Here is a 17,670-nt window from a genome sequence, read left to right as displayed (position 1 = left end):
AGTATATTGCCCAGTGACGTAGTATATTGCCCAGTGACGTAGTATATTGCCTTACTCACTGTGTCACGTCACCGGATTTCCTGAGGACCCCTTCCCCACTGTGTCACCTAATTTCTTGAGGGCCCCCTGTGTGCCCCTTCCCCAGAGGTGAAATGGTGGGAGAGGTGACCCCACAGTAAATTAGGAGACAGTGGGGAAGGGGGACCACAGGAAATTAGAAATTTTCTATGGGGGCCCGGACCCCCACCTTGTGTCACCTTTAGATTGCAGGGGGGCCTCCCATAACTGTCTCAGTGGCTGTAGAACTATGCTGCAGGCTGCCTGCAGGCATATTTTACTTACACTAACACATTACATTAATCATCAAATGTCCGGACCCTCAGCCTCTCCGACTCCGACTATATGATCTATCATATTGCAGTGCGCCTGTGCTGCTTGGGCAGGACAGCCGACCAATCACAGCACAGCTCATTGTCTGAGGTGTGCTGTGAGGTCACACAAAGAAAACTAATGCTGATTGGCTGCATGTCAGCCAATCAGCATTAGAAAACCGAAGTCCACAGTTTGGATGATGAAGAGGAGGCGGAGTCTCTGCTGCTATGGGTATGTGAATGCAACAAGAAACAGGTGACTGACTGGTGGTGGTGGGTCTGCTGAGCGGCGAGCCTGAGCCTGTTGTGTGCAGTGCGTGCGGTGCGTCCATGTGTGTGTCTCTGTCTCCTCTCCTCTCCCAGCTCAGCCTCAGACAGTCAGTCAGTTCTTCCTCTGTTCTGACTGTGCTGGCTGGCTGAAAGGTCGGCATGCACACACTCGCACACTGCGCACGGGCCGCTCTTATCAATAGTCGGCGTCGGCAGCAGACAGTAGCCAGAACTGCAGGCAGGCACTGAGCGGTGATGATTCATGTGAAGAAGGAGCTGCCGCGCGGCTGCACTTCTTCACAGGATCACATCATTTCTTCCGTACGGCCTGTACGCCGGCCCCGGCTATTCAATAAAGTGTGCACCGCTTGGTGCACAGTCAGCACACTATGCATGCAGCCTGGGCAGGGACAAATGAAGGAGGCAGGAAGGGCCTGGGGGCGGGGCCCACCGGAGGATTCTCCGGTGTCCCGGTGCCCCAGTCCGACACTGACCCTAGGGATCCAAACCCTAACCCTAACCCTAGGGATCCATAGGGATTGGCTATTATGTTGACCTGGTGACCAGGACATTCTTCTAATAAAAAGCTTTGTTCAATGTGGACACCCCAAGATATACGGTATTGCTATAGAGTACTAAAAATATTAACTCGTAGAGTATTCACTGTCATATTGTTAGGGTTAGGGGTAGGATCCCTTTATCACCTTGATGGTGGGGGGTGGCTTATCAGGGTGTATTCTTGTTTTTTTCTATAAAAACGCATGCGTTTTTAACGCAAGCAAACGCATGTGCTTAAAAACGCATGCGTTTACATAGACAACAATGTGTTTTTTTGCGGCAAAAAAAGCCTCTAGAAATTACTACATGTTGCATTTCTGCGACAGAACGCATGCAGCAAAAAAACGCATGCGTCGTAAAAACGTGACCAAACGCGTACAAAAAAACGCATGCGTTTTTAATGTTAAACATAGGGGGGAAAAACGCATGCGTTTTTTTCTGTACAAACGCTGCAGATCAAAACGCAAGTGTGAAACCAGCCTACTAGCTGAACAAAATGGATTTGTGTCTTCTTTCAACCTGAAAACTTTTTTTTTCATAAACAAAATGGGTGGTATCATGAGCGCCCATCACTCAAAAGAATGTGCCCTGATCATGAGTTGGGCAGAAGCAAGTTTTCTCAATTTGGAAGTAATTAATATCAATAGTTGTCCAAATGTCAAATGAGACTGAGGAGAAACTCTAAGGCTATGTGCACACGTCAGGATTTTCCTGAACAAAACTGGACTTTTTCTGCAGGAAATCCGCATGCGTTTTTTTTCCGCGTTTTTGGTATGTTTTTTGCGCGTTTTTTTCCGGAACTTCTCAATGCATTTAAATAGTGGGAAAAATCCGCAAAATTAATGAACATGCTGCGTTTTTTACTGTGTGCACACGTTCAGGATTTTTCCCTTTTTTTTGCTATAAAAACGCGATAAAAACGCATACATATGCATCCCATCAATTATAATGCATTCTGCAATTTTTGTGCAAATGATGCGTTTTTTCCGCAAAAAGCATGTTCATTAATTTTGCGAATTTTTTTTGTGTTTTTCCCTCTAATGCATTGGGACGCTCCAGAAAAAAAGCGCAAAAAACGCACAAAAAACGCGTCAAAAACGTGCAAAAAAAAACGCATGTGGATTTCCTGCAGAAAAAGTCTGGTTTTGTTCAGGAAAATTCTGCAGAAAATCCTGAACGTGTGCACATAGCCATACCGCGCTACGTTTTTTTTTCGCGGAAAAAAACGCATCATGTGCACAAAAATTGCAGAATGCATTAAAAATTATGGGATGCTTATGTATGCGTTTTTAAAGTGTTTTTCCCGTGGAAAACGGCCAAAAAAATGCGAAAAATCCTGAACGTGTGCACATAGCCTAAATGTATACGTTTTTTAAGCTCTCATCTCAAAGTCAGGATGTATTCAAAACAGATGTACAGGGCATAAAAGACCTCATTCCACAGTCTGTTCACCCCATTTTCCGGGACAGATTATTCATAACATGGAGGAACAGGTTTATAACAAGCCTACAACCTGCAGTAACCACCGATCGACCAAACCGCTGCACGACCAGCTCTACCCTCACCTACTGTATCCTCACCCATCCCTTGTAGAGTGTGAGCCCTCGTGGGCAGGGTCCTCTCTCCTGTACCAGTCGTGACTTGTATTGTTCAAGATTATTGTACTTGTTATTATGTATACCCCTCCTCACATGTAAAGCACCATGGAATAAATGGCGCTATAATAATAATAAAAAATAATAAATTTTCACTTTTCCCCATCCCATTACCCTCTTCTGACATGGCTATTTTCCATTTTTACCCATCTGATTTTCCTCCCTTTTTTTCAAAGAGTCATAACTTTTTCAATTTTCTATCCATATAGCCATAGTCCTGGAAAAATTTTAATTTTCATTGGATCCATTCATTATAATTTACTGGAGAACGGGCCAAAGATTCAAGTGCTGTGAAATTGCAAAGAAAAAAGCCTGCAATTTTGCACTTTTTTTTTTAAAGTTTTGTTTTTATGGCGTTCACTGTGTTGTAAAAAAGACTTACTGTATATACTCGAGTATAAGCCGAGAACCCTAATTTTGCCACAAAAAAAACTGAGAAAACTTAATGACTAGGGTATAAGCCTAGGGTGGGAAATGCAGCAGCTACCGGTAAATTTCCAAAATAAATACCAATGAAAGTAAAATTAATTGAGACATCAGTAGGATAAGTGTTTTTGAATATCCATATTAAAATCAGGAGCCCCATATAATGCTCCATACAGTTCATTATGGCCCCATAAGATGCTCCATACAAAATACGCCCCATATAATGCTCCATAAAGTTCATGATGGGTCCCATAAGATGCTCCATAATAAAATATGCCCCATATAATGCTCCATAAAGTTTATGATGGGCCCCATAAGATGTTTCATAAAAAAATATGCCCCATATAATGCTGCACAAAGGTTAATAATGGCCCATAAGATTCTCCTTAGAAACATTTGCCCCATATAATGCTGCACAAAGGTTGATTATGTCCCCATAAGATGCTACATAGAAAATATGCCCCATATAAGGCTCCATAAAGTTCATGATGGGCCCCATAAGATGCTCCATAATAAAATATGCCCCATATAATGCTGCATAAAGGTTGATTTTGACCCCATAAGATGCTCCATAAACATTTGCCCCATATAATGCTGCTGCGATTAAAAAAAAAAAATGACATACTCACCTCTTGTCCTGAGCGGGCGGGGACACTGGCATTTGCGATATTCACCTTTCCCCGTTTCACCGCCGCTGTCTTCCACAGTGACTGTTCAGGCAGAGGGCGGCGCGCACACTAAACACGTCATCGCGCCCTCTGACCTGAACGTCACAACCAGAAGACGCGGAAGACTGAGCTTGGTGGTGGAACAGGGACAGGTGAATATCGGAATGCTCACCCTCCCCCGAGTGCCGGAGAAGCAGGGAGAGGCAGAGATTCCCGGGAGCAGGTGAGTATGATTTGACAGCTGCCACTCCACCTGTATAAGCCGAGAGGGGCACTTTCAGCCTAAAAAAATGGGCTGAAAATCTTGGCTTATACTCGAGTATATACGGTAACATAATTCTCCATGCCATTGAGATGAGTGATGTCAAAAGTATATTTATTTTTTTAAATATGAAAAAAGTGTGGAAACTTACAAAAAAAACTTGCCATTTCTTAAGACCTGTAACATTTTCTTTTTGTATTCAATGGCGCGATTCGAGGTCTCGTTTATTTCCATGTCAAACTGATGCTTTTATTGATGCAATTTAGGGGTAAACACAACGTTTTGATAGCTTCCTATTGAATTTTATTTGGAGTTGAGGTTACTGAAAAAAAAAACGCAATTCTGGGGTTTCAATTTTTTTCTCGTTACAGTGTTTTCCAATTGAGAGAATTTTTTGAATATTTTGATAAATAATACTTGTATGGATGTGGTGATACCAAGTATATATATTTTTTTATCTTTAATGGGGAAAAAGGAGGGAATTTTTTTTCCATCCCTTTAGAAGACATGAACACCTGCGATCAGGTTACAATGTTATACTATGTTTAGACAGATGTACATAGGAGTTACATCATAGGGGCAAGGCCGAGAGTGGAAACCATTCTAATAGTTCATTGTGGACTGAGCATGTCCAGAAATATTCAACATTTTCTTATAAGGTTTTGTTTTCCTGAAGAGATAAGGCACCACAACATCCTTCCCAATGAACGATACTGCTGCACACGCCGCATGTAGTTATTGTGTTGAGTGGGGTCTGTTGTTATGGAGAGTGATGCATTAAGTCAGTTAACTACTAATAATTAATCAGTTGTTTTCCATCAATAGGACAATACAAGAATTTAACCTATTGTGTGCTGCCTTTTGTACTACAGGAAAACAAAATTACAGGTGACCAAATTATTTTTATTATTTGACTTAATATTGCAAAGAGCAGAACATTGGTAAGTTTTAGTAATAATCCTAATTTGAAATGGGGGGGGGGTGATATTTTAGATAGTAACTGTAGATGTTTAATCATCACTAACATCATTTCAATCTTTTTAAATAAAAAATTTACTGGAGAAATGCTACAAAATGATAGCTTAAAAATATAATACAAATTTAACCACATGGTGTACAACTTGACTTATAGCAAAAACTCAGTTACATTAACAGAAACAAAGTCGTGGCCAAAAGTTTTGAAACTCACACAAATTTTGCTTATCACAAAGTTTCCTGCTCCATATTGTTAGATCTTTTAGTGAGATGTTTCTATGGTTGTTGAATTACAAATTATAAGCATTTCAGAAGTGTTTCCACTTTTACTGACAAATACATCAAGTTTCCACAATACTCAATATTTTCAGTGTTGTCCCTTATTTCACAAGACTTCTGTCCTTTGCCCTGACATGTTGGATATCAGCTTCTAGGCCAAATCCTGACTGATGGCAACTAGTGGTGAGCGAGCACGCTCATGTGCTAATACAACCCCTGGCAAAAATCATGGACTCACCGGCCTTGGAGGATGTTCATTCAGTTTAATTTTTGTAGAAAAAAAGCAGATCACAAACATGGCACAAAACTAAAGTAATTTCAAATGGCAACTATCTGGCTTTAAGAAACACTAAGGCTAGGTGCACACGTTCAGGATTTTTAGCATTTTTTCTGTCGTTTTCCGCTAAAAAAAAAAAAAACGCTTACATGAGCATCCCATTTTTAATGCATTCTGTATTTTTTGTGCACGTGCTGCATTTTTTTTCCACAGCGGAATTGCATTCCGGAAAAAAACGCAACATGTTCATTCTTTGTGCGGAATTGCGGCGATTCCGCACACATGGGAATGCATTGATCCGCTTAATTCCCGTATGGGGCTATGCCCACCATGCGGGAAGTAAGCGAATCATGTGTGGTTGGTACCCAGGGTGGAGGAGAGGAGGCTCTCCTCCAGGCCCTGGGAACCATACACCTGTAAAAAAAAAATTAAAAATTAAATAAAAATTCGTGATATCCTCACCTTCCGGCGGCCCCCACAGCCTTCCAGCTCCTTGCGATGCTCCCGTTCCCAGTAATGCCTTGTGACAATGACCTGTGATGATGTAGCGGTCTCGCGTGATGCTACGTCATCTGGGGTCATTGCCGCGAGGCATTACTGGGAACGGGAGCTGCCGGGAGCATCGCGAGGAGCGGGAAGGCTGCAGGGGCCGTCGGAAGGTGAGAATATCACGATTTTTTATTATTTTTAACATTATGTTTTTGCTATTGATGCTGCATAGGCAGCAAAAATAGTAAAAAGTTGGTCACACTTGTCAAACACTATGTTTGACAAGTGTGACCAACCTTTCAATCAGTTTCCAAGCGATGCTACAGATCGCTTGGAAAACACTAGCATTCTGCAAGCTAATTACGCTCGCAAAACGCTAAGTGTTTAGCGAGAATATGCATGCCAATTCTGCATGCCTTATACCCGCGGCAGGGAGTTGCAGAATTTCCTCAGAAATTTCCACGGCAATTCTGCAACGTGTGCACATAGCCTAAAAGAAATCAAGAACAAAAAATGTGGCAGTCAGTAATGGCTATTTTTTTTTTAACCAAGCATAGTGGAAAAATTATGGAGTCACTCAATTCTGAGGAAAAAATTATGGAATCATAAAAAACAAACAAAAAAACACTCCAACACATCACTAGTATTTTGTTGTACCACCTCTGGCTTTTGTAACAGCTTGCAGTCTTTGAGGCATGGACTTAATGAGTGTCAAACAGTACTCTTCATCAATCTGGCTCCAACTTTCTCTGCTGTTGCCAGATCAGCTTTGCAGGTTGGAGCCTTGTCATGGACCATTTTCTTCAACTTCCACCAACGATTTTCAATTGGATTGAGATACATACTATTTGCAGGCCATGACATTGATCTTATGTGTTTTTTTTCAAGGAATGTTTTCACAGTTTTTGCTCTATGGCAGGATGCATTATCATCTTGGAAAATGATTTCATCATCCCCAAACATCCTTTCAATTGATGGGATAAGAAAACTGTCCAAAATATCAACATAAACTTGTGCATTTATTGAAGATGTAATGGCAGCCATCTCCCCAGTGCCTTTACCTGACATGCAGCCCCATATCATCAATTACTGTGGAAATTTGCATGTTCTCAATGCAGATTCGTGATTCAACACTGAATATGACTTTCATCCAGTCCACGATTGCTTTTTTCCTTAGCCCATTGTAACCTTTTTTTTTTCTGTTTAGGTGTTAATGATGGCTTTCGTTAAGCTTTTCTGTATGTAAATCCCATTTCCTTTAGGCGGTTTCTTGCAGTTCGGTCACAGACGTTGACTCCAGTTTCCACCCATTCGTTCCTCATTTGTTTTGTGCATTTCCTGTTTTGGAGACATATTGCTTTAAGTTTCCAGTCTTGACGCTTTGATGTCTTCCTTGGTCTACCACTATGTTTGCCTTTAACAATCTTCCTGTGTTGTCTGTATTTGGTCCAGATTTTAGACACAGCTGACTGTGAACAACCAACATCTTTTCCAACATTTCCTGATAATTTACCCTCTTTTAAGAGTTTGATAATCCTCTTCTTTGTTTCAATTGACATCTCTGGTGTTGGAGCCATGATTCATGTCAGTCCACTTGGTGCAACAGCTCTCCAAGGTGTGATCACTCCTTTTTAGATGCAGACTAACAAGCAGATCTAATTTGATGCAGGTGTTAGTTTTGGGTATGAAAATTTACGGGGTGAATCCATAATTTTTTCCCTCAGAATTGAGTGACTCCATACTTTTTCCCGTATGATTGGTTAAAAAAAGTAACCATTACTGACTAACAACATTTTTTGTTCTGGATTTCTTTTAGTGTGTCTTAAAGCCAGAAAGGTGCCATTTGAAATGACTTTAGTTTTGTGCCATGTCTGTGATCTGCTTTTTTTCTACAAATTTAAACAACTGGATGAATATTCTCCAAGGCCAGTGATTCCATAATTTTTGCCAGGGGTTGTAGTATGTAAACATGCCGAAGATACTCCATGTCCGAGTCACGGTTGCTGCATATGTTGCAAAAACATGCAGCCACGGGGACTCGAACATCGTATTCGAGAGCACCGAAGATACTCTATTGGCACACAAGTGTGCTCTCTCATTACTAATGACAACTAATTCATGTTTATTCAGTGCTTGGAGCTTATCACAATTTCTGGGGTTTTGTTTGTCCGCAGGTTCTCAATACAATTGAGATCTCCATGTTTCTTGGCATAGGAACCAAAATTCCAATGATATGTTCACGGAGCCACTTGATTATCACTTTTGCCTCATCACAATGGGCTCCATCATGCTGGAAAAAGCATTGTTCATCTCAAAATTGCCTCTGGATTGTTGAGACGTTGCTCTTGGAGGATATTTTGATCCCATTCTTTATTCATGGCAGTATGCTTACGCAAAATTGTGATTGATGCCTACCCACTTGGATACAAAGCAACCAAACCACACACATTAATGGTCTAAGGATGCTTTGCGGTTGGGCAAAGCTGTTTGCAATGTTAAGCAGGGTGAGCAAAAAAGCCACTTCTCTCCAAAGAAAAAAAAGCATAAAGAACATACTGACATTTTGCAGGAAATACAAGGACTGGACTGCAGAGGACTGGGATAGTTATTTTCTTTTATGAAGTTCCCTTCAGATTTTGGTTATCTAGGAAAATAATTGTCCAGAGAAGAAAATTTGAGTGCTCCGCGAATCCCGTGTTATGCCAATTCATGTGTTGGGTTCCTTTTCATCCAGCGGATGGGCTCACTCACAATATTTCCTAAGAACAGAATGGTATCTAAATAGCAACTTCTCTTAATCACCAAATTGCATCTAATTCATTAACAATGCTTTCTCCACCATGATGGGGCATTGTCACAAGGCAAAAATAACAAAGTGGCTCAGTAAACAAAAAATTTATATTTTGGTCCATGGCTAGGAAACTCCATTCATGGAGAACCTGTGGTCAATCCTCAAGAATTGCGTGGATAAATAAAACCACAGAAGTTGTGATAAACTCCAAGCACTGAATAGATAAGATGGGTTGTCATCAGTCAAGATATGGCCCAGAAGCCGATATCCAGATGACAGGGTGAAATGCAGAACTAAAAGTGTAAGATTCTATAAATGTACTTCAGTAAACATAAAATGTTTCTATTAAAAGATTAAAAAATACTGAAGCCACAAACTGTGTTAGAAACAAAACTTGTGTCAATCTCAAAACTTTTGACCACAACTGTGTTTTAAAAAAATTTAACCTAAAACACACAACCCCAATTCCCCAAAAATTGGAACACTTTGTTAAATGCACAGAAAACAAGCATGTAATGATTTAGAAATCTTATAGATGTTTTATTCACAACTGAACAGCACTGATCAGAAGGTAAAACTTACACATTTTTCAATTTCATTTAAAAAAAAAAAAAAACTAGTTTATAAATTGACTAGATTGTGGCCCGATTCTAACACATCGGGTATTCTAGAATATGCATGTCCCCGTAGTATATGGACAATGATGATTCCAGAATTCGCGGCAGACTGTGCCCGTCGCTGATTGGTCGAGGCAACCTTTATGACATCATCGTCGCCATGGCAACCATTATGACATCTACGTCGATACTGTGCCCGTCGCTGATTGGTCAAGGCCGCCTGGGCCTCGACCAATCAGAGACGCTGGATTTCCAGGACAGACAGACAGACAGACAGAAAAACCCTTAGACAATTATATATATAGATGGCAGCAAAACCGCTAGAAAAGTTGTGGACAGGGACATGTTAGAATAACATCCCCTTTTTCCTTTTCCAACAGTCTGTAAACATCTGGGAAGTGAGGAGACAATTGATGGAGTTTTAGTAGAGGAATCATGTCCCATTCTTGTTTGAGGTGGGATTCTAGCTGCTCCACAGTCCGGGTTGCTTTTGGCGGATTTTTTTTATTTCATAGTGTGCCAAATGTTTTTTATTGGAAAAAGGTCTGGACTGCAGTTAGTCCATTCATCAGAAAGTGTTGTGCTGAATGCAATATATGGTTTAGCATTGTCTTGCTGAAATATGCAAGACCTTTCCTGAAATAAATGTTGCCTGGATGGGAGCATACAGTGGTAAAGAAAGTTTGTGAGGCTCTCAGAATTTTCCATATTTCTGCATAAAATCAGGTTCTTATACAAGTCCTAAAAGTTGATAATGGGAACGAAATCAAATTAGTAAAAAATACTGGACTTTTTTTTTTTTATTGAGAATGATCAATCACATGCCCGTAAGAGGCAAAATTCTGTGAACGTTTCCTTTCTGTATCTGGCGTGACCCCCAGTATGCAACAATAATTTCATTTAAACATTTGGACTCCTCCAATCCACAGTCAGATAAGTTATGTACAAACTCGACAGTATTAAAATAGTTTTGTAACCTGTTTCAGCCTGATGAGCATGAACAACTGTTCTTCTCTGAAGTCCACAGAAATCTCCTTTCTTCGTGCTATGATACACTTTCTCAAACATAGGTTGTGCAAATCAAACTTTGATAGGTCACACCCTCAAACCAGATTGTCATCAAATTGATTGGAACTAGAATTCATTTTACCTTTAAATGATCTGCTAATTAAAAGGTTCACACACCGTACTTTTGCCACTCAGATGTGATATTGGATAATTTCCTTAAAAAAAATTACAGCCTAATTGTGTTTAGTTTCTTTAATTTTATCTACTTTTAGGACTTGTGTGAAAAGCTGATGGGAGTAAAATTTATGCAAACATATGGAAAATTCTGAAGGGTTCACACATTTTCAAATACCACTGTACGTTGTTCTAAAATCTCTACATAATGCTGAGCATCGATAGTGCCTTGAGGGATATGTAAGCTGCCCAAGCCATAGGCACAAATGTAACCCCATGCAATCAGAGATGAAGACTTTTGTCACAAGTGTGTCACATGCTCCTGTAAAATCCGGGGTTATTAGATCACAACGTATTGTGAATCACAGATCTGCCACTGAAGCCGGGGTCAGACGAGCGTATGGCATCCGATGCAAAAGCTAATGACCCTTGGGCCCTGCTCTCCTGCGAGCGGGAGCAGAGTGTCATGCGTCTGTGCTCTGAGCCTCTTGCATAGAGAGGATCGGAGCACAGCTGCGGAGGAGGCGGAGAAATGAATTTCTTCATCTCCTCATTGCCGGTGTTGGCGTATATCGCACATCACTCTGATGATATCCGAGTGATGTGCGTTTTCTCACTCGCACCCATAGGCTTATATGGGTGCGAGTCAGCCGAGACTCGGACGAGCAACGGTGACAATCGCAGCATGCTGAGATTTCACTCACAGTTTGTAAACAGCCAAGATAAAAAAACGATGTGAGCTGCCCCATAGATGAATACTGGTCAGAGTGCTATGTGATGTTTTATCGCACTCATCCGTATCCATCACTAGTGTGACCCCGGCCTTAGCATTTATGTCCCATGTTAAATGGATTTGGTTTCCATTGGTGCTGAAGAGGTTAACAACCCTTTCTATTCTGGCCAGAAACTTGCAGCTCCATTTTCAGCTGCTTCTGATCTGGTCATCACCTCTCCCTATAAAACATGGCCTGGCCGGAAATTCTCTGTTTTGCCACTGAAAGCTTTGTTTCCTAGCTCCTTGGAGATGTTGTGCTGAGTTGGAGACAGTTGCTTTCTGTATTTGGGTGTATGCTTTACTCATTGTTCTATTCCTATTTGGTTGGTACATTCCTATCTTTTCCTATATACCTCTCTACCTTTGGTGAGTATTTGTATGTTTGTTGCTTTCTGTTATCACAATTTTGTATTTGTGCCTTGTTTACCTTACATTTCTGTCCCAGGTCTCATGGCCTGAGGGAGGGAACAGATCAGTGTTTAATAGTAAGGTTGGAGACTCTGGCCTCTCTACTTTCAATAGTAACCCCGGGACAGGGATAATTAGAGTCACAGTTCCATGGACAGTTTGAAGTCCCCCTTTCCTTACCAAAGACTGTCACAGCATGATAGCTTTTGAACTGTGCACTGATAAGCTGGATGGTCCCACTCCTCGAATCTGCAGTTTTCATAAAGAATTTCACATTTTGATTGATCTGACCACCCAACAGTATAAATGAGCTTGACCCAGGGAAGACTGCAGAGTTTCTGAATTTCTTCAGAATCTCTAAATCTTCTGTATTTTGTAATAATATGTACTGTAGATGGTTGGATACTCTAAAGTCTGCATATCAAGTGCAAGTAAAATTGCAGTCATGTGACAAGGAAAAACAAATGGAGTGCCAATTTTTAATTACCAAAATCTTTCAGTTTTTTGTTAACCCTGTCCCAATATTTGTGAGATGGGTTGCTACCATAATTTTCTAAATTACGGTAGTTAATTTTTTTTCTCGAAGGAAATAAAAAAAAAAATGTCCAACTTTCACCTTTTGATCTGTGTTCTATTATTACTAAAAGATATACAAATCATCATTCCTCTCTTTAGAGTTCACACAGCGTCCCAACTTTTTTGGAATTTGAGTTGTATGTTCATCTAAATTTTTATTTGCCTCCTAAAACAAAAAAAAAAAATGGCACTTATTTAGGCCAAATAATCTGTTTTCAGAAAATGACAAATTAATGGTAGCAGGCCTAATGTGCATGAGGCTGTGATGTAGTGTAAGCAGAGTGAGTCGATGGGGATGCAGACATGGAACCATATGCAGTAAGGCAAGATGGAGAAGTGGAGATAGGACCGTGGTCAGAAGAACTGGAAGAAGAGGTAGGGATATTTGAAGATAATGGGGAGTTGTAGGAGAGATTAGAGGGAAAAGAGACTTGACATCTGGGTTCCCGATGGGAGTGGAAGGCATAGCTGGGTTGGGAGTCCTGGGTATAACTTGTGGAAGGATGTGAATGGTACGAAGAGAGTCGAGGGAAAGAATGTGAAGTAGATGATGGAGGGGACTGAGAGTATGAATTGGAAGTGGCCTGAGAAGAAATCGAGAGGCAATATTGGGGCTGAGATGGTGATTGATAGGCAGCCAATGGGGACATGAACTCTATTTCTGTAGCTGGTGCTGTGTTCAGAGGACAGGCCAGCTTTACTTGGTCTAATAAACCAAGGACCTTCTCAGGATCATTTGGAGGAATGCAAGCCTCTATGAGGGTCTGAATGCTGGAACGCAGCCACAGTCTCCATCGCTCTGGAACTTTTCTGATATAACTTCCCAAACTGCGGACAAACGCGTCCTCTGAATCTTCTTCAATATTTCTTTGCAAGTAGGCCAGAACCTGGCTATCAATTGTGTCTGCACTAGCTGAACTAAAGCTTGTCTTTTTGTCTTTCCTCTCCTTGTATTGAAGTGGCAAAACTCTGGAAACCAACGTGGCATTGCCTGTGATGGATGGTTCTTCACAGCACAAAGATCTGCCTCCATCACTAGGATCTGATGCTCCCGCTAGTGTTGTTGGCAATTCCGGCTCAGATTCTCCCAGCTGATTCAGCTCCTGAACCACTTGGACATCTACTTCTGCGCCATTAAGATTTGCTCTGTATAATGAAAAACAAAAATTTATAAGCGTTAATAAGCATAAAAAAAGAAAAAAGAAAAAGTGTAACCACAAAAAGACTTACGGCCGAATATCTAAGACAGGCACCAGAAACATTAGTTCTTCCAGATGGATGTAGGGTTTCTTGCTGGGGGGACCCAAACCACTTTGACACTGCACAATCTCCCTGCGAAACTGGTCACGAGCACTACGCCACCTCTTCCGGACATCATTGTCTATGAATCATAAGAAAACACAGCTCGGAGTAACGAAAAAAAAGCCAAACCAACATTTTGAATTAAATAATTACTTTTTTAAAGCAAACTTGTCATCAGTATTTTGCCAAGTAAACTACAGACTGTCAGGTTGGTGCCATTACACTGATTAAAATGACACCTTGGTTGATTAAATCAGTCTTGTGGTTCTTATTTAATCGTAGTATCATCTATTGTCGCCACAATTTTGCTGGAGGCAAATTTTTTTTTTTTCAAAGACAACACTATTATAAGCAGTATTTAAAATAGGAGGCTGGTCAATGAAGTATCACTGACCTGTCATTTAAGCCCATAAAGATAAATATGAGAACAGAGCACCAAGTAAAGCCCCTCCCAAATTCTGCCCCGAATCACGAGAATCTCATTAACTGAAAACTTTAAATACAGATTAAACAACAACCACAGGGCAGATTTCATCAACCAAGGTATCATTTTAATCAGTATAACAGCACTAACCTGACAGTGTCTGTAGTTTACATAGCAAAATCCTGATGAAAGGTTCGCTTTCAGTGAAGCTTGTTAAGTGCACAATAGAAATATACCAAAAGTGAACAGAAGGTAAGAGCAACTACCCATCACTAACGGCACCTCCCTTTTATTATTTTTCTATAATTTCCCTCTTTCTCCATGTTTCCTTATGGGCTTACAGTTACTGCTCCCCTAGTCCTTAGTCTCATTTGCTATTCCCAAACCTCAACACCCTCCAAAGAATTATTTATTTATCTCACCATCCCTCTTACATCCTCACCTGACCTGCTCCTAAACCTCAGAACGCCACTTTTTAAAAAAACAAAACTAGCTGTGTACTCCCCTCCCACCACTTCACTCTCGCTCTGCTGGTAATGTATCTCCCAATACCTAGTAATATTTCTCCTTCCTACCACGCTCCAGTTACTAGAAATTCCCGCAACCTCTCTAACCAAAAACCCATTTAACGGACTCCACACGCTGCTCCACTCCCTCTCACTGGAGCACAATGGAACGTCCACTTCATCTGCAATAAACTCCATGTTCTCATTTACAGCCTCTTTTCTTGTAATCTATCCTTCATGGGCCTCACAGAAAGAGGACTGACACCCTGTAACACAGCCTGCCCTGTTGAGCTCTGTTTTGGTGGCCTTCACTTCACCCTCAATCCTCACCATAGCAATAAACATTGTGGAAGAGTTCACATTCTCCTGTAAAACAACTGTAACTTCTACCCAATCCCACCTCTAACCTCCTTTCTTTTGAAGTTCACGCTGTATATATTCAATCTCCCTACAGCATCTAAGTGGCTGTCATACACACGTGGTCAAAGTTTTTGGTACCCCTCGTTTAATGACAGAAAAACCCACATTGGTCACAGAAATAACTTGAATCTGACAAAAGTAATAACTAAAAAATCTATGATAATGAACAAATGAAAGTCAGACCTTGAATTGGTGAAAACATAACACGTGGCCTATGGTCCTAACTGAGGGGATAGTCATCCTATAGATTTGAGTGAGGCGCTATTAAACAAGGTGGGCTGTCTTATTGGGGGGGGCGGGATAAGTTGGGATTGCGGGGTTCGTTTTGGGGGAAAACTTTGTACTGAAAACAAGAATGTAACATGACAACTGTAATGTTATTCTTAATAAAAATTTATTTGAGTTAAAAAAAAAGTCAGACCTCGCTTTTCAACCATGCTTCCACAATTTTTTAAAAAATAAATAACTCATGAAATAGGCCTGGACAGAAATGATAGTACCCTTAATATTGTGTTGCACAACCTTTTGAGGCAATCGCTGCTATCAAATGATTCCTGCAACTGTCAATGAGACTTCTGCACCTCTCGACAGGTATTTTGGCCCATTCCTCAAGAGCAAACTGCTCCACTTGTCTCGTGTTTGAAGGTTGCCTTTTCCAGATGGCATATTTCAGCTCTTTCCAAAGATGCTCAATAGGATTTAGGTCAGGGCTCATAAAAGGCCACTTCAGAATAGCCCAATGTTTTCCTCTTAGCTATTTTTGGGTGTTTTTAGCTGTTTGTTTTGACTCATTATCCTGTTGCAAGACCTGCCACTGAGACCAAGCATTCTGACACTGGGCAGCACATTTCTCTCTAGAATCCCTTGATAGTCTTGAGATTTCATTGTACCCTGTACAGATTCTAGACACCCTGTGCCAGATGCAGCAAAGCAGTCCCAGAACATAACAGATCCTCTTCCATGTTTCACACTAGGGACAGTGTTCTTTTCTTGATATGCTTCATTTTTCCATCTATGAACAAAGAGCTGATGTGCCTTGCCAAAAAAAATCACTTTTTGTCTCATCTGTCCATAGGACATTCTCTCAGAAGCTTTGCGGCTTGTCAACATGTAGTTTTACAAATTCCAATCTGGCTTTTTTATGTTTTTTTTCAATAATGGTGTCCTCCTTGGTCGTATGCCATGAAGTCCACTTTGGCGCATACAATGACGGATGGTGCGATCTGACACTGATGTTCCTTGAGCTTTAAAGTCACCTTTAATCTGTTTAGAAGTGTTCCTGGGCTCTTATGTTACCATTCGTATTATCAGTCTCTTTGATTTGTCATCAATTTTCCTCCTGTGGCCACGTCCAGGGAGCTTAGCTACAGTCCCAGGGATCTTAAATTTCTGAATAATATGTGCAACTGTATTCACGGGAACATCAAGCTGCTTGGGAGATAGTCTTATAGCTTTCACCTTTAACATGTTTGTCTATAATTTTCTTTCTAATCTCCTGAGACAACTCTTTCCTTCGCTTCCTCTGGTCCATGTTGAGTGTGATACACACCATTTCACCAAACAGCACAGTGAGTATTTGTAGCCTTATATACAGGCCCACTCACTGATTCCAAGATTGTAGACACCTCTGATGCTAGTTAGTGGACACACCTTGATTCAACATGTCCCTTTTGTCACATTATTTTCAGGGGTACCATCATTTCTGTCCAGTCCTATTTCATGAGTTATTTTTCTGTGGAAGCATAGTTGAAAAGCAATGTCTGACTTTCATTTGTTCATTATCAGATGTTTTAGTTATTACTTTCGTCATTCAAGTTATTTCTGTGATCATTGTGGGTTTTTCTGTCATTAAACGAGGGGTACCAACAATTCTGACCACGTGTGTATACTGACCCTAGGGCTTCTCACTCCCTTTATTGACCACTTCACCATCTGGCTTCTACACTTTCTCACCACTGACATTTCCACTTTCCCTTTGAGAACCACCAGTCAGCAGCCTCCAAACTCTTGTCACTTGCTTCATCTTTTGGTCTCACACAATGGTCCTCCACATCCACCAATACAGATGGACGGACATACACTAGACATCATCTTCACCCGCCTGTTCCTGATCTAACTTCACAAACTTACCTCTCCCCCTATTTAACCACCATCTACTCACATTCTCATCTCTGACCTCTTCATCTGCCACCCTTCACCGAAGGAACAGTAGTTGGTTCACCCCCACAGAAACCCCTCATAACGACACTCAAACTCTGACTCTCTTTACTACTGTCCACAATATCTTCACTCTATGACACAGACACATTTTCTACATCGCCACACTCACGTCAGCTACTGACTCTGTTGCCCCTCTCCGTGTAAAGTAGGTGGTGACGAATCAATAGATAACCCTGGCAAACCAACCTCACAAAAAAGCAGCATCAAGCGTCCAGGTTT

At 41.0% G+C, this 17,670-nt stretch overlaps 1 protein-coding gene and 1 long non-coding RNA gene across 6 annotated transcripts in view; one reads left to right on the top strand and one right to left on the bottom strand.

The window, feature by feature from the left end:
* The first annotated feature begins 502 nt into the window (after positions 1-502).
* LOC143764864 (uncharacterized) overlaps positions 503-17,670 on the top strand; it is a 38,618-nt gene continuing 21,450 nt past the window's right edge. The window contains exons 1-2 of the long non-coding RNA XR_013213285.1: positions 503-603; positions 5,036-5,098. This is a non-coding gene — a long non-coding RNA (uncharacterized LOC143764864). The remainder of the gene's footprint in view (positions 604-5,035; positions 5,099-17,670) is intronic.
* LOC143764857 (uncharacterized) overlaps positions 9,538-17,670 on the bottom strand; it is a 70,502-nt gene continuing 62,369 nt past the window's right edge. For all 5 annotated transcript variants that reach the window (XM_077250896.1, XM_077250894.1, XM_077250895.1 and 2 more), the window contains 2 exons: positions 13,810-13,960; positions 9,538-13,725 (listed from right to left, as the gene is read on the bottom strand). In XM_077250896.1, coding sequence (XP_077107011.1) covers positions 12,825-13,725; positions 13,810-13,960 — 1,052 coding nt within the window. In that variant the 3' untranslated portion in view covers positions 9,538-12,824. The remainder of the gene's footprint in view (positions 13,726-13,809; positions 13,961-17,670) is intronic.

The sequence above is a fragment of the Ranitomeya variabilis genome, chromosome 4 (genome assembly GCF_051348905.1).
Source record: "Ranitomeya variabilis isolate aRanVar5 chromosome 4, aRanVar5.hap1, whole genome shotgun sequence".
Taxonomy (NCBI): Eukaryota; Metazoa; Chordata; class Amphibia; order Anura; family Dendrobatidae; genus Ranitomeya; species Ranitomeya variabilis.
The sequence above is the reverse complement of the archived record's forward strand: the minus strand, read 5'-3'. Positions and strand labels throughout refer to the sequence as shown.